This window comes from Colletotrichum lupini, chromosome 5, assembly GCF_023278565.1.
Source record: "Colletotrichum lupini chromosome 5, complete sequence".
NCBI classification, from domain to species: Eukaryota; Fungi; Ascomycota; class Sordariomycetes; order Glomerellales; family Glomerellaceae; genus Colletotrichum; species Colletotrichum lupini.
In genome coordinates, this window is record NC_064678.1 from 65,254 (window position 1) to 90,139 (window position 24,886).

General features: G+C 44.5%; 8 protein-coding genes across 8 annotated transcripts; 5 read left to right on the forward strand and 3 right to left on the reverse strand.

The window, feature by feature from the left end:
- Positions 1-834: 834 nt before the first annotated feature.
- CLUP02_09448 (uncharacterized protein) lies at positions 835-1,891 on the forward strand (the record flags this gene model as incomplete). The annotated part of the gene is made up of 3 exons (XM_049288426.1): positions 835-943; positions 1,000-1,691; positions 1,742-1,891. The coding sequence occupies 3 exons, from the start codon at positions 835-837 to the stop codon at positions 1,889-1,891; spliced, it is 951 nt and encodes a 316-aa protein (XP_049145570.1).
- A 198-nt stretch (positions 1,892-2,089) lies between these two features.
- On the reverse strand, positions 2,090-2,941 carry CLUP02_09449 (catechol O-methyltransferase; the record flags this gene model as incomplete). Its single annotated transcript, XM_049288427.1, has 3 exons — positions 2,090-2,119; positions 2,173-2,859; positions 2,912-2,941. The coding sequence occupies 3 exons, from the start codon at positions 2,939-2,941 to the stop codon at positions 2,090-2,092; spliced, it is 747 nt and encodes a 248-aa protein (XP_049145571.1).
- A 58-nt stretch (positions 2,942-2,999) lies between these two features.
- On the forward strand, positions 3,000-4,309 carry CLUP02_09450 (uncharacterized protein; the record flags this gene model as incomplete). Its single annotated transcript, XM_049288428.1, has 7 exons — positions 3,000-3,165; positions 3,225-3,387; positions 3,592-3,609; positions 3,674-3,767; positions 3,845-3,912; positions 3,955-4,008; positions 4,105-4,309. The coding sequence occupies 7 exons, from the start codon at positions 3,000-3,002 to the stop codon at positions 4,307-4,309; spliced, it is 768 nt and encodes a 255-aa protein (XP_049145572.1).
- A 1,536-nt stretch (positions 4,310-5,845) lies between these two features.
- CLUP02_09451 (uncharacterized protein) lies at positions 5,846-8,853 on the forward strand (the record flags this gene model as incomplete). Its single annotated transcript, XM_049288429.1, has 15 exons — positions 5,846-5,856; positions 5,917-5,963; positions 6,191-6,294; positions 6,453-6,488; positions 6,554-6,750; positions 6,807-6,914; positions 6,977-7,102; positions 7,177-7,398; positions 7,483-7,675; positions 7,739-7,878; positions 7,944-8,171; positions 8,209-8,295; positions 8,347-8,502; positions 8,555-8,567; positions 8,638-8,853. 15 exons carry the CDS (start codon positions 5,846-5,848, stop codon positions 8,851-8,853), a joined length of 1,884 nt encoding a protein of 627 aa, XP_049145573.1.
- Positions 8,854-18,243: 9,390 nt separating this feature from the next.
- Positions 18,244-19,897, forward strand: CLUP02_09452 (ammonium transporter; the record flags this gene model as incomplete). Its single annotated transcript, XM_049288430.1, has 4 exons — positions 18,244-18,342; positions 18,418-18,737; positions 18,804-19,481; positions 19,543-19,897. The coding sequence occupies 4 exons, from the start codon at positions 18,244-18,246 to the stop codon at positions 19,895-19,897; spliced, it is 1,452 nt and encodes a 483-aa protein (XP_049145574.1).
- An 825-nt stretch (positions 19,898-20,722) lies between these two features.
- Positions 20,723-21,809, reverse strand: CLUP02_09453 (short-chain dehydrogenase; the record flags this gene model as incomplete). The annotated part of the gene is made up of 3 exons (XM_049288431.1): positions 20,723-20,921; positions 20,981-21,612; positions 21,771-21,809. 3 exons carry the CDS (start codon positions 21,807-21,809, stop codon positions 20,723-20,725), a joined length of 870 nt encoding a protein of 289 aa, XP_049145575.1.
- Positions 21,810-22,169: 360 nt separating this feature from the next.
- Positions 22,170-23,693, reverse strand: CLUP02_09454 (peptidase family M28; the record flags this gene model as incomplete). The annotated part of the gene is made up of 6 exons (XM_049288432.1): positions 22,170-22,292; positions 22,354-22,418; positions 22,471-22,917; positions 22,967-23,145; positions 23,196-23,398; positions 23,466-23,693. The coding sequence occupies 6 exons, from the start codon at positions 23,691-23,693 to the stop codon at positions 22,170-22,172; spliced, it is 1,245 nt and encodes a 414-aa protein (XP_049145576.1).
- A 985-nt stretch (positions 23,694-24,678) lies between these two features.
- CLUP02_09455 (uncharacterized protein) lies at positions 24,679-24,876 on the forward strand (the record flags this gene model as incomplete). The annotated part of the gene is made up of 1 exon (XM_049288433.1): positions 24,679-24,876. A coding segment is annotated over one exon (198 nt), but the record flags the coding sequence as incomplete, so codon positions are not given.
- Positions 24,877-24,886: the final 10 nt, after the last annotated feature.

Consider the following 24,886-nt stretch of genomic DNA (forward strand, 5'->3'; position numbering starts at 1 on the left):
TAGAGCTACTAGCTATTTAATACGAAAAAGGGACTCTACGATTATTAATAAAAATAGTATATAAATAAAATAATAAGTCCTCCTCTTCCTTATTGTTTAAGTCCTCCTCCTTTATTACAATAGTTATAAACTACTTTTAATACCCTTACGATTTTAAAAAGTATTATAAAAGACTTATAATACTAGTAATAGTTAATATCTCGAATAATAAACGTAGTAATTAACTATGCGCCTAAGCTTAATTAATATTACTTATAAATTATCCCTTAGCTAGTCCTTAACTTAATTTAATAATAAATTAATTATTAACTAACCTATTTAACGTTAAGTAAGCTTATACTTAATATTTTTATAATTCTTATAATAGTAATAAACTACGAGAGGATATTTAGCTTTACGAAGTTAACTTTAACCTTATAATAATTATTAATAAGATCCTCTATACTAGAGGAGGTCTAATATCTTAAGAACTAGCTTTATAATAATATTATAAAAATAAGAGGTTAATTTTTTAATTAAAAGAGCTAATTAAGGTAAAGTCTATAAGTTAGTACTATAAGGACTTTCGTAATAGCTTTATTTAATTCCTAATTAGGAAATTAGTCAAATTTATTAATTAATTATTAAATAATTAAATATAGCGCGAGAAATAAGCTAAATAATCAAATACGAACCTTATATTTGATTTGTTTATATGGGTATAAGCGCTATGAACGAGGTCGCTAGGGCCCTTGGCGAGCTTTACTTAAAAGGCTGGAAACCATACAGGAAGATATAAGTAATGCATTGTTATAGTTCCAAGATTCAACCGGTAAGGGTTATGTCTCACTACCCATGACATGCAGAATACTAGCAAACTGGGACAACGAAGAATACGGCCTGGTCGGCTCTACCGAATGGGGCGAACACCACCAGGATGATTTAAGCAAGAACTGTGTTGCCTGTAAGTCTTATGAAATGTCTGGATTGTGGGAATGATAGGAGCTGATCTTTGCTCAGACCTTAATGTTGACGAGGCGACCAATGGTGGGACGATCCTTGGCGCGACAGGTAGTCCTCTTCTTGCAAGCGTGCTTCGTGATGTTACTCGCATGGTCCAATCGCCGATCAACGAGAATCGAACAGTCTATGATGACTGGCTGAGCGACCAAAAGCGAGCCAACCCAGAGCAGGTGATCCCAACCCTCGATCTAATGGGTACGGGAAGTGATTACACGGTCTTCTTCGATCATCTCGGCATTCCATCCGTTGACCTGCTCTTCAATCGGCAGGGAAAGGGTGTTTATCCTTATCATACCAACTACGATAGTCACTACTGGGTCGAAAACTTTGGCGATATCGGCTTCAAGAAGCACCTTGCGATGGCTCAACTCTGGGGGTTATTGACGGTTCGCCTTGCTGGTTTGGGTAATATTGCGTTCGAGGCAGCGGAGTATCCGAGGACCCTCGCTCATCACTTGGAGAAGCTCAAGGCCAAATATGATAACGTCCTCAGCTTTCATGCTCTGAGCAACGCAGTCACGCATTTCAAAGACGCCGCGTCTCGATTAGACGCGATATCGCCACTCAGAGTCGCTCCAGGAAACATGCAAGTTGACAATGAAGTCAACAAGGCCTATCTCTATCTTGAGCGGCAGTTTCTTTTGCCAAAAGGGGCTGGGTTGACTGGGCGGGAGTGGTATCGACATGCTGTAAGTTTTAGTCTGAGGTCCCCGTTGTTCGTGTTCTAATATCCTGGCAGATCTTTGCACCAGGACTGTGGTATGGCTATGACGGAGTCATCTTTCCCGGAGTTGTGGAATGCTTGGAAGATGGTAACGACGAGGGTGCTGCTGAGTGGCTAGAAAAGATAATCGCTGCCATCCAGAGAGCCACATACAGCTTGCTATAAACCTGCGAAGAAGTACACTATCGGTTTAAACATTTCAATACAACATTCATTCAAAGACTTTGCACGGAAATTCCTCGTCCAGGCCAACACGCCTGGGGCAGAAAACGCTTTGAATGTTACAATGATCCATTCTATTGAAGTCAACATCGATGACATTCCTGGAGCATGGAAATCAATGGAAATAATCTCAAATGACAATCAAACGACGATGGTTACCTCCAGGGCTCGCTATCACCTAAGTCAGCAGATGGCGGCAATCAGGATTCCTTAACATCACTCACTGGCCCGTGTGAGGTACTCGAGTTCGGGACGAGATGAGTCTTGCTTTGATATCGTATAGTTCCAGCGAGTTCCTCCATGTTGCCTCTCACATACTCGAGGTACTTAGGCGCACCGGGAATGTCAGTATTGTCTGCCAATACAACTGATCCCTTGTGAAGAACTCCAAGTTCCTCACAGAGCTTCAAATCTGGAAGGTAGATGTCTTCCCAGTGGTCGAAGAAGACTGCATCAACACTTTCGGTCTTAAGATCTCCGTTCTTCACAAGAGTCTCCAAGGACTCTGCGCCTGGTCCGTCAAGGACAGTGACAATGTCGCTCATACCAGCTAGTTTCACAACATCTCGTGCAATCTCTGCTAGTTCGGGGTCGAGCTCGAAACTGTAAACGCGAATGCCACTATTGTCGCCTGGATAAAACTCTCTCAGCATGGCGCCCCATGCTATCGTCGAATTGCCAACAAAGCTTCCAAACTCGACCATCACCTTTAGCTTTGGGCTCATATCTGCGAGAGCGACTCGGGCCAGGTTCATCTTGGTTTCACGGAATATCATGGGGAGCTTTTCGGTGTTGGCAAAGTCCTCTATAAGTCGCACAAGTTCCCAAGGGTTCTCTTTGAATTTATCCTCCGGTAAAGCGGATACATGTTTGTGCAAAGCAACAGCGCGAGCTTTGCAAAACGATTGGAACTAAGTCAGAAGGCGATTAGCATGCTTTCCTGTGGAATAAGATGTAGCTTACGTCTTTGATGTTATGATGAGGATGGGCCATATTCTTGAATGTGTTCTGAAAAGCGCCTTTATATTTTCTACGGCATGAAGCAAGTACCATGTCTCAATTCAACTACCTCACTTTCCCTGATGAGACATCAGTACGAGAACCTTTTATTCCATCTAACATGACTCCATTCGGAACAGCCCCACTAACTTGGCATTTCGGTTCACTCCAGAGCGGGGCTGTTCCGAACGTCGAAACGTTCAGTCACCAGAATTACGGTGTGTCATCTGAACTTTTATTGGATGGAGCGACACAACATCGAACTATACGTTGCAAGTGGCGGCTTTTATGACGCGGCAAGCTCATGCGCCCTACAAACATACGCCTTATGAGAGCCTCGTTGTCCGAGCCTCCGAGCCGCTGACTTCTGATCTATGTCTTGGCGACATTGGCAACACTACGGCAACTCGCCCTGGATCCAATCACGGTCGTCGGGGCTTGTGTCAAAAGCTTATCAACACGGCCTTCAGTATTTTGCAAACCCCGAGATCAAGGGTTCTATTGATGACTAAATCGAAAGTCGCAGGCCCGGTGGTGTTATAAGGTCTTAGCGTAAGGTCAAGGGTCAACTTCTTTACTCGATGCTGTATCAAAAGGCACTACGCAGCTGTAGTAGTTACATGAAGTAAAATTGATGAAATCAGTGATAACAGCCTCGCTGGGTAAGCGATAGACTATCAGTAACTAAGTCAAGTCGTCATCGTTGACCTTACGCTAAATTTGCAGCATGCCTGTTGGAGTTTCGTATTCGCGGAAAGACATGGTAGCTAGGGTTCCGGCAGACTCCTATCAAGTCGATGATATCTCAACGCGTGATCGTGTACGTTTGTTGTGAGTGAAGTACGCGAACGAAAGGGCAGGAAAATGTCCCGCCGTTGATAGTTTGGTAAATCATAGCGAAGCTGTCAGCTTCGGACTGGTTTCGATGTCATGGCAAAGCTTTCTATCATCAAGACAATCATCAGGTAGGTTGAGCTGACTTTCATATGACTGTGTACACATCTCAGTCAAGGCCCAATTCCATCAGTGACGGCATGTTTTGAGTATCACAATGATTTGAGGTGTAGAAATATTGTTAACTTGGATGAGAGGAAGTTGATTTCCCATTCATACTGGGAACCAAGACCATTAGTAAAATGCCGCTGGGCTGAATGAAGACTTCATGATCATCTTTTACAGCTTGATATAACTCACTTAGGATACAGGCGCATCATCGGAGCAAGAAATAAAGTGTTTACGAAAGGCATGCATGAGAGCAACGATGCTTTGAGCAGGGCTTACAGCCCAGCGAACTCCTCCCCCTACCTTATGTTGCAAGCATGCCATCCATCATCTACCACTCATGGGGGATTCAAGGCCTAGGAACAAGCTAACGTATAAAACTTCTACGATTCAGTCAATGGATGTATGAAGACAGCCTCTATCTGGTATTATAAATTGTGAGATAGCTCAGGTGAACTTTTTCTCTTTTGGTCGGGACAAGATGCTGCGGGCCGGTGTTTGAACTTTTCGACTACATCACACGGCAGAATCTGGACTTATTATAGGAAATTGGTTAAGTGTGGATTGCTTTCGTGTATTTAGTCCGGCATGGGTATGAATCTCGTTGCCTCGTACATCATGCCCTTCGAGGCCTTGGGGCCCAGGGACCGAACTCTAGGGGCTTTAGGTCCCATTTATGTCACCTGTAGGCCACGGCTCTCATATTTACAGCCTTTCTATGGGCATATGCGTTATTCATGTTCTCCGAATGTGGAATCATTGTTGGATTTATCAGACTCTTGTCAATTATTGTATGTAGGGAGAGGGAACAAGCCATGAGAATATTGGGTCATGAGGAACAGCATCCCGAGAGAAGACAATGGATCGCCAGCCTGACACGTATCATTATATCGATTGTTGCAACAAGTCATCAGAATCAACCCTGCAAGTGACTGCATCGAAATTACTTGATGGCACCGTTTGTCAAAATTCATCTTCGACCTAGTCCAAGAGTCAGGATCCTCATGTCGTGTCGTCCTGATGGGAACTTTGGCAGCTTGTTCTCAAATGTGCATGAGCCAGGTTTACTGGCAATCTAGGGTTTGGCAGTCCTGTGGAAACTGCTTCAGTTCTAGGCACCTAGCTTAAACCCAGTCTATTGTGTTTGATGGCTATGACGCATATAGGTGGTATCCATCATTTAGTCGTGGTGATATTGCGAGGCAATCATTGACTGGGTGAGCACTCCACTCATGGCCTATCATGTTGGCGGACATGAGAAGATCCAAGGACTTGGATACGGCTTTTCTCTCGCCAGGTGAGGATATGCCGAGGGCAGGGTGCTGATTGGTGGCTAAGGTGTGTTGTAGAGTCGGGTTTGTATATCAGGCTCTTCGTGTCTCTCGAGTTACTACTGTGATTTCGTAATTACTGGTTGTATAATGTATTGCTCGCGTATGACGTAAGGACATCTCCCTTGGTAGGTTACGAAGTGGTTGACTGTATTTTTCAAGGCCGTGAGTTGAAGTAGAAAGATTGGAAACCGGCGTTTATATAAGTATGAGTGAATGTTGCTGCGCCCGCAGCCACGCGAAGGGTGAGCGCCCGTCCATCTGAAGAATAGACTATCTACGGATAATCGGGGGCGCTTGGGCGCCATTTGATGTCAAAATGAGAGAGAGAGCGCCCGCAAAGACGCAAGTCAGCGGGACAGACCCAGGCGGACGGGACGGGAGGAGCAGGAACAAAGTTGATCTACTAACTCTAAAGTTGCCGTGCGGCCGTTGGGCGATGAACGGCAACTTTAGCAAAGCATGGAATCTTTTCAGACCAGGGCAGATATGAGACATGTCCAAATCACGTTTAAAGTTTTTGATCGACCATCTGTTTTGTTCCTCACTCTCATGTAAGTGCACGATGTGGAGCAAGTGAGACGGATCACCTAGAAGCCTGGCGCCCAATGGGTCAGATGAATGACAGATTGCGAGCTCGCCAGTGATGGCTCATAAAGAGGGAAACGACTTTGACACCAAGAGTCCGAGACTGAGAGGCCGCGCGTGTGACACGTACATACGAGAGTAGTTCTTTATCAGTACTTTGTACAAACGAAGAGGATTTGACGCTTCATGCTATATACCGTGTTAGCCGGTATTCCTTGGCGAATGCAATGGGAGCGACTAGTCTAGGGCGGCATGATTTGAGAGACGAATGGAGATTTCGGATATGAATGGTTAGGGGTATGATGAGTGCTGCAGGAACCAGGAATGGCGCTGGTTGCTGATAAGGCTGCAAGTCAGCAGACGGACTCTGATTATCTCTGTATCATTAAGGTAGATGTCCACAAGCAAATGGGAGAAGCTATGAAGGTCACTCGTAACGAGCGATGAGCTACTTAGTTGCATGATGCGGAAGCGAAACACTGAGTCCGAACATGAAATAGAGGTGAGAACAACAAGGTGACGACGACGAACATTGGCGCTTGATTTGAGAAGCCGTGTTCAGTGTGTGAGATGCCAATGGTGAGAGATTGAAGGTGAGGAGAGTCGTCGTCGTCTATCAGGTGCCCCGTTTCGGTCGTTCGTTGGAAGACGAAAAGGGAAAGAGGGATGGGGGGACCCCCTGCAGGGTCAGACAAGGGTATGGACCGTCCCACTGGTGCCTGCCTCGCCTTATCATTGCCAAGATGACGCTAGCATTCTCAGCCCCACCGTGCCGAAAGATAAGAGGGGACAGCCAATCAGAGGCGCGGCCATTCAAATACAGGAAGAACCAACCTGGCTTGCAGCTTCTCCAAATGGCTTCGTCTGCGTGGTCGCTGGCCAGTAAGGTGCGGATAGATTTTGGTTCTTTCCATGGATGCAGTGTTCGTTCCCGCAAGGCAAGAGCAAACGGAGCAGCAACGCATGCTCCTTCTAGCGTTCCTTTCCTTTGGTTATTGGTGTCCATTTCATGCTCATTTCGTTCCCGCCCAAAGTGTTCCAACAGTGTGCAATTGCGACAGCCTACAGGCACCCCTCGAGGTACGTATTCACTGAGGTACTGGGACAGACTCCGAAAGGATGCTACCTACCTAGGTAAGGTGAGGGAAAGTACCTTTGTCAGCACCGGGTTTTCCAAGCCCCGCCCACCGCCCACCTTCTCTCCCGTCCACGGGTCTCCCACTTCAGACCAGAAGTTCAGGCTCAACTCTCCTGCGCATCAGACGAATGCTGCCACAACCACATGGGCGAAACCTAGACGCAAGCAAGGCACCCTCTCAATGCTCGTGCGAATGGGACGCTCCATCAATGTCTTGGCTCGATGATTCTCTGCTCCATCGGGGTGATAATGACGTCATATCGCCCATCCCAAGAGAATCCGGGGCATATGGCTCGTTGGCTCGTCAATGTGAGGGATCATCGAATCCCACCATCATGCTACGACCGCCTTGCACTTCTCACCCTCTCCCGCCCACGATTAAAAACGCCACGGTAAAGAGCTGATTACTGGCTCTGACTCCACGATAAGAGATATCCGTCGTCTACTCGAATTTTCTTCTGTCTGAGTAACAGCAGTCTCCGCCATAGCAAGCAGCCATCGGCAAGCCAGCAATCTCGATTCCCCACCTCACCATCAACTGAACTTGCGCACCAACAGCGATTCATGCAACACCTGATTCAACATCTTCATTCGCGCAGCTTTGCTTTCATCAACGCTTGTCAGACGCGCTACCTCTATCAGGCGTTTAACCCTCGGCTTTTAGGTGTTGTAATTACCTACGGCGCATTTCCGTCATGGCCTTTTCTTCTATCAACTTATCAACCAAGGTAGCCCGGTTTCGGTGCCGTCTTATCTCTTAGTGGACCTGAAGGATTCCCGACCTTTCCCCAGCGGCGCAGCATATTCACGGAACAGCAAGGTGAAGGATCAAGGACAGCCTGTGAGCCTTTCCCGATTGCATCCGATTGCATGTGTCGTTTTGGCCTCGCGCGGTCTCGCACATTCTGGCGGACTGGAAGCGGTGCAATCAAACCAGTCTGGGCTTGTTCGAAGCCCCGCACCGCAACTACTCATCTTGCGAGAACGCTTCGATCAGGCTTGAGATTAGCGACTCGGACTACACACTGTTGATGGCCTGCAGATTCTCTGATAATGTGCCAGACCACCGGACTAGCACCATCACCCGAGTCATCGCTCGCCATGTGGGTGATTCACCTTTCGCTAGCGTCACCGACACGTTCTTCAGCTCGAAGACTATCCATCCGTGAATATACTTCGTGCGGATACACAAACGAACCAAGTTTGACTTCTGAGACGCAGCTGACGATGCCGGTCCCCCGCGTGCGATATCGGGCTTTCTCAACCATGGAGACCCCTCTAGCCTCTAGGTTGTCTTGTCACTGTGTCGCTTTGACACCGGAGTCTGAGCACTTTTGAAGGACGCCTCCTTCTGCACCTTTCTTCTTCTCCGACACCATGCAATCGGGACAAACAACGTTCACCGCCCGCCAATCATCCGTGGCCGTTTCTTATTTGACTCCCATGTCGTATCGTATCCGTGATAGCAGCTATGAAGATGGCGTCGAGCTAGTCCTGTCAAATTCCAACGGCGGAATACCTTAATTTCTGTCGATCGACATGCTGCAGCAACTCTGACAACGTGTGGTTGCGACGAGTTAATACGACTTACAATGACATCGATGTCTGAGCCACCATGCCCCATTCTCTAGGAACAAGACATGTGGCTGGTGCTGCCTGTTGCGCAAAGCACCCATGGCCCATCTATCCATCCATCCATCCATCCATGGGGGGTCACACTCACAGAAGTCGTGTGTAACTGGGTCTCAGCTCCCATCAACCACCAAAATCTCCCTTGGTCGCCTGAGGGAGCCCCTCGATACGCCCTGAGCTTCTGCTCAATTTCTCTGACTAGAGGGCAATATTGATCAAACAGAAGCGCCATGCAGCGTATCTGTACGGATACGGATACCGCCGGCTTGATTGCTAAAGGTCTTTAAGAACGGTGCATCTATCCCGTTTCGCAGCCATGGACCGAATCGCCCCCACACGGCAGCGGCCAGGCAAGGTCGGAAACTACGGGCTGAACACGACGCGGGAAATGAAGTGGCTACAGATTGTCAGATAATACAGCTTACCTACCGAGTACGAATGCGTTTGCTTGGTTGTTGCGCCTCGCTGATGCGTTTCTGCCGTTCCGTTGCTGAGGTACAGCATGCGTCTTTCCTTTTGATCCTCATCTCGAATCTCCTTGATCGCCTGTTTCTTGCAGTCTTGGCCCGTCTCGGATCCAGAGACGTCACGTCTGTGCCGGCGTGTATGGACCTGGTTGCATGCCAGACCCCCATTGATGCTGCACTGCGGCCTGCAAGAAAAATTGGAAAAACTTTGTCCTGGTCTGAAATGTTGCATCCAATGTTAGCAAGAGCAGCAAGCGGAGGGATTGCCCTGCGGCTCAACCGGCCGAAAAAGATCCCTCTCATTTGCCCCGTGCGACAACGAACCAACAACATTGGAAATCGGGCAATGGTCACAATGTGTCTGTCGCTGGCGAACAAAGCATGGCTAGGAGTTGATGGTCTCCAGACGTGGGCACTGGGCGGGATCAGCAAAGCTCAAGCCATCTCTTGGCATGACACTCTATTTCATCTGCTCGATTCTTGACATTCTCCACGTCCAGCGTCCAGAATCCCGAGTCCCAAAGTCTCAGGCCAGCTACACACCGCGGGCCGTGGCAGACTCTAGAGAGTAGGTAGCCCAACGGACGAAGAAACGTCTACGGTACGCTAGCGGCCAGGTTCTGCCAAGAGACATGGCTCCCTGAAATGGCTTCAATTCGCCTTGAGCCGAAGCCCCCGACCCTAGACATCCTTGTCAACCTCCTTCGACAAACCCCGGCCAGTCTCCAATTCCTTATCAGTACCCACAGGTTCCGACGGCCCACTCGATGCTAGACGACATGGGATGGGGGGGAAAGTCGAACAAGGGTCCTCGGAGCATGTGGTTCAAGTACATGTACGAATTCCACCGACCGTGTTTGTATGAAGCTCTCGCGATGAGGGCGTTCTCGTACCACCACCATGCAGCTATGCCAGTAGAGGGACATGCCCGACTTGTCTTGCCGGAGACAGACGAGGATTTGGAAGTCGCTCCAAGATACAACCCTCAATTTCTGCCACTACGCAGTAGACACCCTCTCATGCCCTTTTTTATGCTTTCCTCCCACCCCTTGGCCCTGCACTATTGGTGTTGCCCGGCATAGAAGACTGGTCAATGAGCGACCTCCCCGTCCCAACGTACTGACATCCCATCCTTCATCTTACCCGCGCCATCGGTCTGGGCTGCTCATCCCTGCCGCCTTCGGATCCATCCAAAGATACTGCAGCAGCAACTGTGCTCCGTAGTGGACTTGGCCATCTGTACTCGTAGGCTCAAATATCGGTCGGCTCACGACGAGGGGCCGAAGGCAACGCCCCGGTTTTGCTTTTCTCAATGTTGCTTTTGGGATTATTTAGCCTGTCCATCCCCGGTGTAGACTTTAACGTTGCGTCCTTTTCCCCCTTCCTTCGTTCCCTCCCTTCCCTGTAGCTCTCTTCACTCACTACTTGTCACGAGTTATGGCACGTAGCAATAGGCATACGGAGTATAGTAAAAGTAGCTTAACTATTAAAGTGGAAATAGACAAAAGGAGAAGGTCTATATACACGATATCTAAGATAAACACGTAATTTAGCACGTAATGGGCACTTTATAAGGTATAATTACTATCCCTATTACGTAATATACCCCCTAATTACTACTACTAGGGAGCTATTATACCTAAGATAGAATCTCTAAATACCCTTATAAAGGCCTAATTTAGTCGAATATAAATAAAAGAAAATTAAGCGCAAGGGATACGCGTCTTTTAAGCCGCGTTTATTATAAATATATCCCTTTATTTAAAGTAAATAGAATCCTAACCCAGAATAGCGCGTATTTTACTACTTTTAGTATATAAATTACTAAGGGCGAGGCTACCTAGCCGCCTTGTGTATATTTAAATTCTCGTAGTATTACCTAGTTATTATTTTTCTTCTTCTTTTTAACCTCTCGTAGTTATTATAAGTACCCCCGTTTACTATGCGCGCGCGCCTGCGCTATTAAATCGTTTATTAATTTTATTCTAAATATAAATATTTAATATATTTAGAAGTAATAATAAGTTTCGCATAATTTTTATAATACTTTTTATATATATATTATATAGTTTACTAAGAGTTTAAATAGGTAATAATACTAACGAGCCCCTCTAGGTCGTTACCCCCCCCTACGACCTCTTACTTACTTATTAAGGCCTAGTTACTAAGCTCTCCCTCCCTAACTAAAAAGATATCGAGGTTATTAATTAAGACGCCGAGGACTTTATTAAGTTCGAGGCTCTCCTTAGCGGCCGTAATAAGGGTAATAATAAAGTAAATAGTAATAATAAGAGCTTTAACGGGCTTTTACTTATCCCCCCCTCGGAGTCTAAGAATAAGGATAAGATTAGTTCGGATAATAAGCCCTTTAAGAAGGGTATATCGTATACTTATTATTTTAGGAATTTATATTTAATATTATTTTAGGGTTTAAAAAATATAAAGCTAGCTCTTTTTAAAAAGGTAATAAGAAGTAAAAAAGAACGCTAAGAGGCTAAGGTACCTCTTATAATAAGTATAGGTTTTTTTACTATTCTAGGCCTATTTAACGTATACTTAGTCCTTAAGAAGCTTAAGGGAGAGGCTCCCGAGGAACGGGAGATCTAGTACTTACCCTATCTTAAGGTAGCCCTTTAGTATACTGATATTAAGGATAATAGTCGTTATTTTATAAGAAGTAGTAGCTAGTATGCGCACTACTTTAATAGCCGTTCGGCCGAAGGGTATATTAATATACTAGTCGTTTTATAGCTAATAACCTAGGCCCTTACCGAGGTTATTATAAGTAGCGCTCCCTTTTTTATAAATATATTATCCTTTTTTATTATTAAGAAGCGCACTTCTAACTATAGTTTTAATAGGATATTACTAAGCTCTATAGTATCGTCCGCTAAATATATAATAACCGGAGGATATATAAGAACTATATCGGCTTTTATATAAAGGACTTCTTTAATACGCACCCTTAGTCCTCTCTCGCGCTTATTATAGTTATTTATAACTAACTTCTTATTATACTACTTATTTCTATACCCTAGGTCGTTAACCTAACGGTTATTCCGGCTCCTGCGCCCCCCGCTACCCCTACTACTCTTAGTTTTATAAACTTTAAAGTATATAAAACGCGTTTCTTAGCGCGTATATTAACCCTCCTTTTTAATAACGCTATATTCTTAATAATTACGTACTTTATAAACTAGGAGTTTAAATAATAAGCATAAGCCCGGGTCTTATTTCTATATACGTATGCCCTATAGGGTAAGGTTATTTTATTTATTTTAAGCCTCCGGGCCGTACTCTAGGTTCTATCTATCGTCTACTTTCGGGCATTAAGTTTTTCTAAGCGTGGCCTAAATTAATTATTTTTAACTATTTTAGCTATTTATAATAGCTTCTTGCGTATTATAAAAGTTAAGAAGTATACAGAAATATTCGAACTTAGCTTATAAAAGGTTTTTAGTAAGTCTATCTATTAGTATGTTTTTTATTAATATATAAATAACCTCGAAGCTACCTCTAGCGTGCTCTTATCTTAGCTATATATTCTATATATCGATATAGTAAAGTTGAGTAGCTATTTTTTTTTCTTCTCCTACGACGAGTCGAATCGTTTACTAATTATCGTAGTTAACTAACTATATTTCTCTTAGGTTAAGGGTAATATCCTTAAAAAGGCGCTTTAGAGCTATAGTCTTTTTTATAATTTCCTTAAAATAAAGAAGCTTAGCTTCGGTAGTTAACGTCGTAACCGTCGCCTAGCGTACTAATTTTTATTAAATTAGGCCACTAAAAAAGAATATTATATATCCCTAAGATAATCGTCGTATTACCTCGTTATTTATAAAGCTAGTATCTCTAGTTAGAAATAATAATTACGTACTCAGTATACTACTATAATAAAGCGTAAGATATCTTATTATATAAAAATATCGGATATAGTAGTTAATTATTTTAATATAGGTTACGCTTAGGTTAGTTAGGAACCGTAATAATTATAAGTAAGTAAAGGCGACGTCTAGTCTAATTATAATAGCTATATAAAGTATATTCCTAACCTTCTCTTAGTAGCTCTTTATTTCCTCCTTTATTACTTACCCCTCGTTTAGTTTAAACTCTTTTTAAAAAAGAGGGGTAGCTAAATATAATAAATTTATAAGGTCGAAGCGCTTAGTAACTCGCTCGATATATACGTCGTAAATAAGGTAAACCTTACGAGTAGTACGGTCTCGTAAAATCCGCACTCCGAAAAAGTAATTAATCGGTCTATTCTCCTTAAGGTTAATATATTCTTTTATACTATCGACGATCCCCTAAGCCGCCTTTTGGTCGTCTCGATAGTATAGAATAATAAAGTTATTAATATAGAATATTAGTATTACCTTCCTATTTACGGTTTAGTAAATATAAATCTCCTCGTAGCTATATATTATATTTATACTACGGAGTATAGAGGTAAAAGTTTAGAACTAGAGAATTAGTAAGTCTTAGAGGCTATATAGAGCGCGTTAAAGTTTACTTACTTTATTAGTAACCTTATATCCCTCTAGGAGTTTAATAATTACTAGCTTCTTGCTCTTAAGAAGCGCGTTAAGGAATATATTAATAATATTATACTAGTCTGCCTTAAGGTCGAATTAGGTAGCTATTACTATTATAAGCCTAAAGGCCTTTGCGGCGAGCGTCGAAGCGTACGTATTTTATAAAGGGTTAAGTAGTTATATATCCCCCCTTATATATATACGTACTTTTACCTCGCTAACCTCGTTATTAACGTCGTACTTATAAGTATATACTTACTTTAATAAAAGTAGGATCCCTTATTTAGGATCACGGTCGACCTCTTCTTATATACTAATATCCCTTAGCTTTTTTATTTCTACGTCTATAGTATCCCTAAGTAACTTCTATAGTTATAATAAGAGATATTTAATATTACTAAACTTCTTTAGTAGGCTCTAGAAGTTAACTTTAATAAGTCGTAGTTTCTAAACTCCTCCGGAGCGCTCTAAGTAGGTCCTATAAACTGCTCCTTTTACTACTTAATAGAGTATTATATATCCTATACTACTTTCCTCTATAACTTTTTACTAATTAGGCATAAAAATAGAGAAAAAGCAGTCCTAGAGACGGTTATAGTAATCGCCGTCTCTTATATTTAAATATAAGAGCGTTACGAGAATGCTATTATCGAAGCGTTATAGAGGTCTACGGGCCCGGTTTAAACGTTTAGGACCTAACGGAGCTTTACTTAGTACTTAATAAAGCGGTTTTTATAAGCTCTGTTCTTATATAATAATAGAGGTTTATTATAAGGGTTCCTTACTAACGTCGACTTTAGTATTAAGAATTACTTCTTCGTAATTAGTACCTTATTTACCGCGTGCTCTAGCGTTTTACTAAGAGCTATTAAGAATTAAAAGCTTAAGAACCTCCGTAGTATATATAAGCGCTTATAGGGAGGATTATAAACTGCGTAAAGCCGTTTATAACCTAGTTACTATATCCCCTTTTTTATTTCTACCCCTAAGCTTGCGCAAGGGGGTTATCTTAGGGGTTAGTAATAATAATAAGACTATATTAGCCTCTTTAGCCTCATTTACCGCACCCTAAAGTACGTCTATCGGTTACTTAGCGTCTTAAATAGTTAAAAATCTAATAGTAATACTATCCTTAATTATAGAGTTATCTTAAGTACTAGCATTTCCAAAGTCTAGATCTACTTCCCTGAGTACTCGAATTAACTTATCGTTAGTATTAAAGAGTTCTTATATTTCTTAGATTACTAAATTTGCTTACTTACTTACGATAGCTTGTTCCTCGTGTGCGGGATTATAAAAGACTTCTTCGTTAAACCTAATATTTTTTATAATAAATACCTACTTGAGCGCGGGTACTTAGACCCTATATAAGTTATGCGTTTTTAGTATATATCTAACTAGGTATTTTATATACCCGTAGGGAAGCACTTTAAACTCTTTTTAACGTATACCCTTTTTACGATCCCTATAAAGAGGGTATACTTAGTAGCTATATATATAGAGGTTACTAAGATACGAGGTAACTAGTTCAGAATCCCGCACTTAGTAACCCGTCTACTATTAGCGTTAATACCGCTTTTATTAATTAATTTCTATTATAATAGGCAAATCTCCTTTATTAGCCTCCCGTAGGGTAATATTATAAATAAAGATTGCTACTAGTACTATTTCGTCTTATAGATTCGTAGGGAGGTTCGTAAAAAGGTATATCTTATAAGCTTTAGTAATTACGAGTTAACTTACTCTTTTAGCATTACCCACGGGTTCCTTTATATATAGAGGTAGAAGTTCTATTCCGATTCCTAGCTCGCTATACTACGTCTTATATACGCGTCTAACGTTTATAGTTAAGAGAGCGGTCTTATTATTACGTTTAAAAAAGCAAATTAGAGTCCTTTTTTAATAACGAATCGCTACCTCGAGGCTCTATAATACGAAAAGCACTTCCTCTTCTATTTTTATTTTTAAAAAGAACCCCCTAAGCTACTTACTATATTCGTTAGAAACTATAAATATATATTATCATTTACTGAAAAATAGTTTAAAATAAAAAAGATCTTAGTATATACGGTACTATAGCCGTGAGGCTCTTCTCGAGGGTAGTCCTCTTAAGACTACTATCTTAGCTTCGGATAATATATATACTTTATACTTAACTTATAATAGAGGTTTAATACGCATACCTTAAGTTTTATATAGTAATTAATAAAGAGCATTAGGTCCGAGATAACCTATTCTAAGGTACTAAAGGAGCGCGCTATTAGACCTCTTATAGGTACGTTAATATAAGCGACGGAATTTTCTATAGCTAATTAGTAATATAATACTAGCTAGGCTTTATAGGATATACTTAAGGTTTATAAAAAAAGGATAGGATTAGAGGAGCTTATATTTAAAGAAAACTAGATTATTCTTTTAAATAAGCTGCTTTTTAATAGTACTTTTATAAAGCGTTCCCTATTGCAAAGTGTAATCTAGACCGTAGTACTAGAGTGCGCTTCTATTTAGTAAAGTCTCTAAGACTATATTAATATAGAATCCCTCGATATAAGCGACGTTCTAAAGCTTTAGATCGTAGGTTCCCTTTCCCTTAAGTCCGTCTAGGACGCCCTTTATAATACGAGTACTATATATAGTAATAGGTAATATAGTAGTTCCTAATTTAACGTAGTCTTTATTACTTAATAATATATAACTCTCGGGTTTAAATAGGCTCTTATTATTAACTAGATATATTACTTTATAACTATCTATTACTATACTCTAAAAAAGGGGGTAAGCGCTACTTATAGGGGTACTAAAGATTGCGTTTACCTCTAAGTCCTAACTCTTTATAAGTATAGCGACTATATAGCCCTCGTCTTAGTTTATTAATAAGCTCGCTATAAGTTAATTAAAAGATCTTTTTAAAAACCTAGGTTTCTTAGGGGTTCTATCGTTCCTTAGCTAACTAGCTTTTTTAAGCTTACCGTAAAGTAATTTTTATTTACTTAATTTAATAGCGGCGAGGACTTCTTTTATATAGCTCCTTAGTATTTATATTAGTAACTTATTAGCGTTTCGGCCTATAAGTACCTATTTTAATTTTCGGTACGCCGTAGGGCGCTATAGGTATACGTAATTATAAGAGTATATAACGTTACCTTTATTATTTACGTCGTTAACTAAGTTAGAGCGTTTAGTAAAAGTAGAATAAGCCCCTCTTTAACTTAAAGGTCGTTTAGTATATACGTCCTAGGTTATTAAGCTAAATATATACGTAATCTCTTCGAAGGTCCTCGTATATATTCCGAAGGCTATTAATTTACTAAAGGTCTTATATATACGTTAGCCCTATATAGGGTTAAGTTTAGACTTAACTATAACTAAGAAGTTAAGTACGGCGATCTCTCTACTAATTTCTAAAATATCGTACGTTTTAGCTCGGAAGTAAGCGGACTACTACTCTTTATATTAGCGTTAGGGGTTAATTCCGGTCCTCGCTTTATTAAGGGCTTATCGGTATTCCTCTCGAACCGTATTCCTTATTACTAGTTCGGGGGGCGTAAATTCTTATTTTAAATATTTAATAATTCGCTATATACTAAACTTAGCGCCGTTCTTAATAGCTTTTTAGAATACGTATTCGTATAATATAGCGTTAATTAATTTTACTAATTACTAAGCGAGGACTTTAATATGCGTATTAATAGTATTACGTTCGTAAGCTATAAGTTACTCGTATTTAGTATCGAGCTCCTATTATTTTTAAATACTCTCGAGCATATAGATCCTTTTTATAGGTATAGTATAAGGATAGATTTATTTACGTAAAGTAGGTAGTATAGCTAGCTTTATAAAAAGAAACCCGGCTTAGTTCTATAGGTTATTCGTACTTAAGGAAGTTAAAAAGTTCGTACTAAGAGTTATATCTAAAAGCTATTAGTAGAGGATTTCTTAGTTTTTTTAGTCGTTCTTAAACGCCTTATAACGGGCTTAATAAGCTCGTAGTTCTTTTTTATTATAGGTTATGACTAATTATCCGAATTCTAAAAGCGAAATAAGTATTATAAAGGGGTTAAAAAATACGTTAGAATCTAAAGCGTCTAAGTCGACGTACTTCTAGACCCCGACGCCCTTATTTATAACGCAAAATATATTAAACTATTTAATCTAACTATCGTAGCTAATTAGTTTAGCTTAGGCTAAAGTAAGTATAAGTAAGTCGGTTATTTTAAAGAGATTATAGGAATCGTATTAAAAAGTACGTTATCGTAGTATAGGGTTTTAACTAAGAGCTAGGCTTATAACTATTTCGAGTTATAGTACGTAGTAATAGGTATACGGAGTATAATAAAAGTGGCTTAACTATTAAAGTAGAAATAGACAAAAGGAGAAGGTCTATATATATAATATCTAAGATGGACACGTGATTTAGCACGTGACGGGCACTTTGTGAGGTGCGATTACTATCCCTATTACGTAACACTACTCTCTCTTCGACGTCTGTTCGCCGATCTCGAGGCAGGCAAACGTTGAAGATTCCCGAGGACGCGTCCGGACACCGCGCACCGAAATCACTACCCACTGACCGCTCACGCGCCGGCGCGCAACCGTCAACATGTCTGCCGGTCTCTACGCCATCCCCTACAATGGCACCGAGGGCGAGGCCGACGCCGGCTACTCTGCCGGTGTTGCTGACCTCAACGTCTTCTATGAGGTGAGCTCATGTGATACCCGCCGTGGCCCAACGACGACTACCTCGTACATGTTGTTGTCTAACATGGCTGCATAGTCTGGCGACCTGGCCTGGATCATGGTCTGCTCGGCGCTCGTGCTGCTCATGATTCCCGGTGTCGGTTTCTTCTACTCGGGTCTTGCCCGTCGAAAGTCCGCATTGTCTTTGATATTGATCTCGATGATCTGCGTGGGCGTGGTTGGATTCCAATGGTTCTTCTGGGGTTATACTTTGACCTTCTCTCACACCGGCTCCGTCTTCCTCGGCGACATGTCAAACTTTGGTCTCAAGGAGGTTGTCGCTCAACCCTCTGTCGGCTCCACCAAGATTCCTGATATTCTCTTTTGTCTCTACCAGGGCATGTTCGCCGCCATTACGTGAGTCTACTCTAATCTGGCGCGAAGTCTGTGACCTCGATGGCGGCATCTGACCATACGACATAGTCCCGCCCTCGCTCTCGGCGCTATTGCTGACCGCGGCCGCATCCTCCCCGCCATGGTCTTTGCCTTTATCTGGGCCACCATTGTCTATGACCCCATCGCCTACTGGACCTGGAACGGCAATGGCTGGCTGTTCATCCTCGGCTCCTACGACTTTGCTGGTGGTACGCCCGTTCACATCTCCTCTGGCGCGGCCGCCCTTGCCTACTCATTGATGCTGGGCAAGCGCACCGGTTACAACAGCGTCCACGGCCTCCCATACCGCCCTCACAACGTCACCCACGTCGTTCTCGGAACCGTCTTCCTTTGGGTCGGTTGGTTCGGTTTCAACGGCGGTTCCGCTCTCGCCTCCAACATCCGTGCTGTTATGGCTTGCTTCAACACCAACCTTGCTGCCGGTGTCGGTGGTGTCACCTGGATGCTCCTTGACTACCGTCTGGAGAAGAAGTGGTCCACCATTGCCTTCTGCTCTGGCGCCATCGCCGGCCTGGTTGCCATCACCCCCGGTGCTGGTTTCGTTACACCCTGGGCTGCCGTCATCTTCGGCATTGTCGGTGGCATCGCCTGCAACTTTGGCACTAAGCTCAAGTTCGTGCTTGGCATTGACGACGGTCTTGATGTCTTCGCCGTCCACGGAATCGGTGGTATCTGCGGTAACATACTGACCGGTATCTTCGCTGCGTAAGTCTTGCTACCCTTCCTCCGAAAATCACCCCCAGAACATTGTTCTAACATGCCCCAGCTCCTACATCGCCGCCCTCGATGGCGCCTACACCGGCGAGAGCGCGATTGCCGGCGGTTGGATCGAGCACCACTACGTCCAGCTCGGCTACCAGCTGGCCGGCTCCGTCGCCGGTTTCGCCTGGTCCTTCACCTTGACCTGCCTCATCCTCTTCCTCATGAACCTCGTTCCTGGCCTCAGCCTGCGTGTCAGCGTCGACGACGAGGACCTTGGCCTCGACGACTGCCAGCTCGGCGAGTTTGCCTACGACTACGTCGAGGTCACCCGCCATGTTTCCGACATTGCGCCCAGCAGCAGCCACGACGGTGCCCCCGGCAGCTCCGCCCACAGCTCATTGCCTGAGAAGACTGTCTAAGTCTTTGGACAATATGACTTTTGCAAATATCCATCACTTACAGATTTCGCTTGACCGTTGGAAAATACATCGACGGCTGGAAAAAAGGGGAAGGCAGTTACCGTCTATAATACTCTTGTTCATATCTGCTTTGATACCAACTTGGCACTCGCTTGCTAGATTTACTATTAGTCTTTCCGTGGACCAATTCACGACATCATCTCATAACGTTCATAAACAGCCGCCCTCTCCCTGAAGTGTTTCTACGTCAGTTACTCCAAATACTCAAGTTCGTGTATTGTGTACCCAAAGTACCTGCATCTAGGTCCTGATGGCGTGGCATTTTCCTGAAAACTCTGCCTCGCCTGCCTCGGCGCCCGATTGTAATCTCACCCACGATCACACCTACCCGTTGCATCGTTCCAGAAAATTCTCACTGCATGTGCGCACAGCTGCCGGCGTAGCATCTCAGGACTCATGCTGCCACCTACCAACTAAGGTATGGTAAAGCTATGGTAGGACAGCCGCTGCTCCTTGTCTCTCTCGGAAAAAGAAAGGTAGCAACGCTTGAATCCTCTGCATCCTTCGCTGCGACAACGCACCAATTGCTGTTGAGCATTCCAAATACTCCGAGACAGCAGCACAGTCAGCACCCAAAGATAGTTTTGCAATGGGCAAGTAGTATTTCATGATCCCCCTGACATTGGATTCTTAATGCCGAGTGAGTGACCCTGACCACGATTCGTCCGATCTCATCTTACGCCCTGTATTCTATTCCTCACCCTCTGACCTCACACATTCGACAACCTCTCCCTCGAGTCTAGTCGCACATTCGTACATACTCCATCAAGGAATTGAACCACCATCGACTAACCAAGCCTGCCCGGTGACATACGAAGACTCATCTCCTAGCAAAAAGGCAATTGTCGTCGCCACCTCCTCAGGCTGCCCGACTCTCCCCAAAAGCGGCTCAAACACGTCTGCCCCGGTCTCTGTGGTCTTGGCCGCCAGCGCCGTTCGTAAAATAGGCGTATCGATTGCGCCGCTGCGTTTCTCGTCAGACAAATTTTCCTCCTAGGTTTAGTGCAGACAATTGCAACTTACGGGCAGATAGCATTGATCCTCAATCCCTTCCTCCCAAACTCCCTCGCCGCACTCTTGGTCAAACCAACAACAGCATGCTTACTCGCCGTATACGCCCCATGATACTCCAACCCGTAGTGCCCCGCCACGCTCGACACGTTCACAATACTCTTTCCCTGTCCCTCCTCCGCCAGTGCAGGAATCTCGGCCCTCATGGCGTTCAATATTCCCCTCGCATTCACGCCCATCACGAAGTCCCACTCATCGTCCTCAATCTGCGTCACCGTCGCCAAGTTGCCCTGCCGCCCAAGCACGCCGGCGACGTTGGCCGCACCGTCCAACGGTCCGAGCTTCTCTACCGTTTCCGCGATCCACGCCTCCACCGCTTTGCGGTCCCTCACATCCACGACTCGCGAGTAGACGTTGTCTGCCCCGTGGAGCTTGGTGAGATCAGCCGCGACCGTGGCGAGGAGGGGCTCGTCGACGTCCGATATCGATACTCGCGCGCCTAGGTTTGCCAGGTGCTTCGCTGTCGCCAGGCCGATGCCCGATGCTGCGCCCGTGATGGCAATGACTTTGCCCTTGAGGTTGCTCATGTTTGTGGTGTCAGGCTTTGGCGTGATGAAAATGTCTTCCCCTCCGTAAACAATTAGCTATTGTGGTCGATAAGGCAGGGAATGTTGACCCCTCAGCGGGCTTTTGATGTCTTATCCATAATTGTGCATCTCCGCCTTGGGGCATGGCACGCTGAGTAACATGCTTTGAGCGTTGGATCGGCCCACTTGTTGTGGTCACTGCCGAGCTATCTAACAGCGCCGCCCGGCCAAAGTGGAGCCGTCCGGACACTCATTGCCGGACGTGACGGAGCAGCCAACGCTCCCGCCCCCCGGGAGCCTTTCCTTGCGTCAGCCATCTGAGAAATTTCAACAATCTTAGCGAGCTCAAGAGTGGCCTGTATTTGTTCAAATTCAACGGAGAACGGAGCATCGAAGAAGAGGCGACTCGCGCCCCAGTAGCTGCAACAAATGTCTGTGGGAGTCCGTGTACGCAGATTCACCTATGCCCATGGCACGTGGGAAAGTCATGAACAGATATGGGTTCCATTGAGACATGCTTGTAATTCTATCATTGATTCATGGGTGTGGGGCATGGCTTGTCAACCATTGCTCAAGCCTTTTGCATCGTCCTCAGCGTAGCAAGATCCTGATGTTTACATTAGATCGTCGCTTGGTCTGCCTAACTTGGTTACGTTTGCGTTCGAGAGAACCTCAAGAGCTGCGAGGCTGAATTGGAAATGGCGTTCAAGCGTTTCTTTCTCGATCGTCTCCAATGTCTGCAATCAAGATTAGTGCCCGACTTTCGGCGTGGCTATAAAAAGTTTCGGTGGAACTGACATCTTTATCAGTGTGAATTCTGTCGTTGCCGATTGGGTCACGATCGGCAGTAATGAAGGCCGCAGCTATGATACCATCGTCAACTAAAATCAAACAAGAAGGAAACGTCGCGCTTACGGTACTTGTTATTGTGAGCGCTTGCATGATCGGAACAGGCGTAACCGCAAGAAAAGCTCAGTGTTGCGATGCCGCGCTGCTTCGCAATGGTGCGGAGGACATGTGTGAGGCGCGGGTCAATTTTGTCGCCACCAAGAGATACCTTGTCAGTGGAAGAGAATCCCAGCATATCGTGGTTCAGCATGGCAACCACCGTCTTGTTTTTGACCTTGTAATCGTAGAAGATCTCTGAAGAGCCAAGCAAACCGACCTCTTCTGCGGCATAGAAGTGGAACTCAATTGTGTTGCGAAGAGGCTTCCAAGGCTCGGTTTCCTTGTGACTCGTCTTTTCTGCTAGTGTCCGGAGAAGTTCAAGTAGCACGACCGTTCCAGAAGCATTATCGTCGGCTCCCGGAGCATAGCCACCAGGCTTTCTTGAAATGGAGTCGAAGTGGGCGCCGAAGACAACTGTTCAGAGGGTCAGCAGAGCCATCTAGAAGGTCAAAGACAGGCTCACCGATGTCCGAGGTAGCTCCGGGTAGCTTGGCAATAACGGAGGGCTGCTTGGTGGCGTTGTGCGCGAACGCGGCGGATTCGATATGCGGGTTGACCAAGGCAACGATTCTCTCAATACTTTCGAGGATCCATTCGGCAGCTTTCGTGCCGTTTTCCACCCGATGATCTCTGCTCCAAAACCTGCGATTCTAGTCAGGACATGAAGCAAGATTGGAGTCAGTCTTCTTTACTCGGTCATTGTCTTGAGTTGACGCATTGCACGTTCAGTATTGAACGGTGTCGGTTGCTCAGCAGAGGCCATAGATCGGCCATCAAGTTCGCCCTGCATCCAATCTGACCCTCGCTGAGCCAAGTCAGCATTCAGGTCGAGTGTGTTGAGGTATTGACTGAAGTCATGATCAGGAGTGGATATCATTTCGAGAACTTCTTCGTCCTGAGGAGATGTCAGTCAAATCAACTTTTTGAATGAATAGAACCGAGCCGGGTTCAAGAAAGCTTACCTTGATGTCAGTGATGTCGATGAAACGGACACCGCTCTCGATCAACACGTCTTTGTCCGCATCGGTGACCCATGATCCAGGATCAGCTGGGGATGTTTTGACAAGCCGAAGGGTAGAATCAGTATGGGCGAATAAGAATCGTGAACCCTGTTGGTGGCTTGGTGCAGGTGAGGTTGCTACGAAGGATGCCAATGCTGCCAAGACAGCAATGTAGCGGGTTGATACCATGCTGGATGTCGCTTCGCGTCTGTGTAGACGGACTGGAATAGTCTAACGGACAGATAAGCAGGCGGTACTCTGATCGGAGATGGGATTGGAAGAACGAGCTCGTGGATGCCGGGTAGTTGTAAGGAATGAACTTTATGTAGAATAATCAGGTAGAGTAACTGCTTTCTGCTCAGCAGGGCGGGATGCAAAATCTCGGGTGGGATGTGTTGGTGATGAAGCTGGTGCAGAAGATTTCGGACGTTGGTGGGCGTTCTCTGCTAAGGTTCTTTGGTACAATGAGACGGAAGCGAGGGCTTCCATTTACTCACATGGAAGGTGAGGCATAGAAAATACTTTCAGTCTTGCCAGACTCGCCATGTTGTTGCAAGGGGAAGGCATCACGTCGTTAGGTACCTTCCATGGCTACGTACCTTGGGCATTTTGCTTCAAATGCGGGCAGGTACCTTAAGTGCGTCAGTTACGTACTGTTCTTTGCAACCGACAATGGCAGGTGCCAGCATCTCAAGTGCCTTCTATACCTAACCACCTCATCCAAAGTACCTACCTAGGATAAACATGTCCTGGCATTGAGTTAAGGGAAAGAACTCTGAATGCCATGAACAACACTACGCTATCTCATGACTTGCTTGGCCAGTTCAACAAGCGGCCAAGAGGAGAATGAGCATTAATATCTCGATGAACATGATTTCGAATGCCATCGTCGATTCATTACTCACGGAAAACTAGGTCTACACTACCTCGAGGCGCAAGTGTGATCTCACTTGCCATGCGTGGCCTCGACCTCACAAATTCCTCTACCGAGTCGGGCCCCATCAGCGCTTATACCCAAACAAACAAATCAAATATGAGGTTCATATTTGATTGTTTGGCTGATTTCTCGCGCCATATTTGATTGTTTGATAAATTTGACAAATATTTGATTGATTTGACTGATAAGTTATCATAGAGTGAAACTGAATATTAGACGAGTAAATGGTATAGTTAGTGGAAGCGGCGCCGTAGGCGGCGAATTTTTTGGGGCGGCTCCACTTTAATTCCGGAGGTCCGGTGTTCGAATCCGGGTCCGGGCGGCCCCTTTTTTCCGTATTTTCTCGGTATATTATTGGTATATTCGGGTCCACCCTTAGATTCTAGATTTGATCAAATATATCAAATATACGGGCTAGAATATTTGATTGTTTGACTCGCTGAAA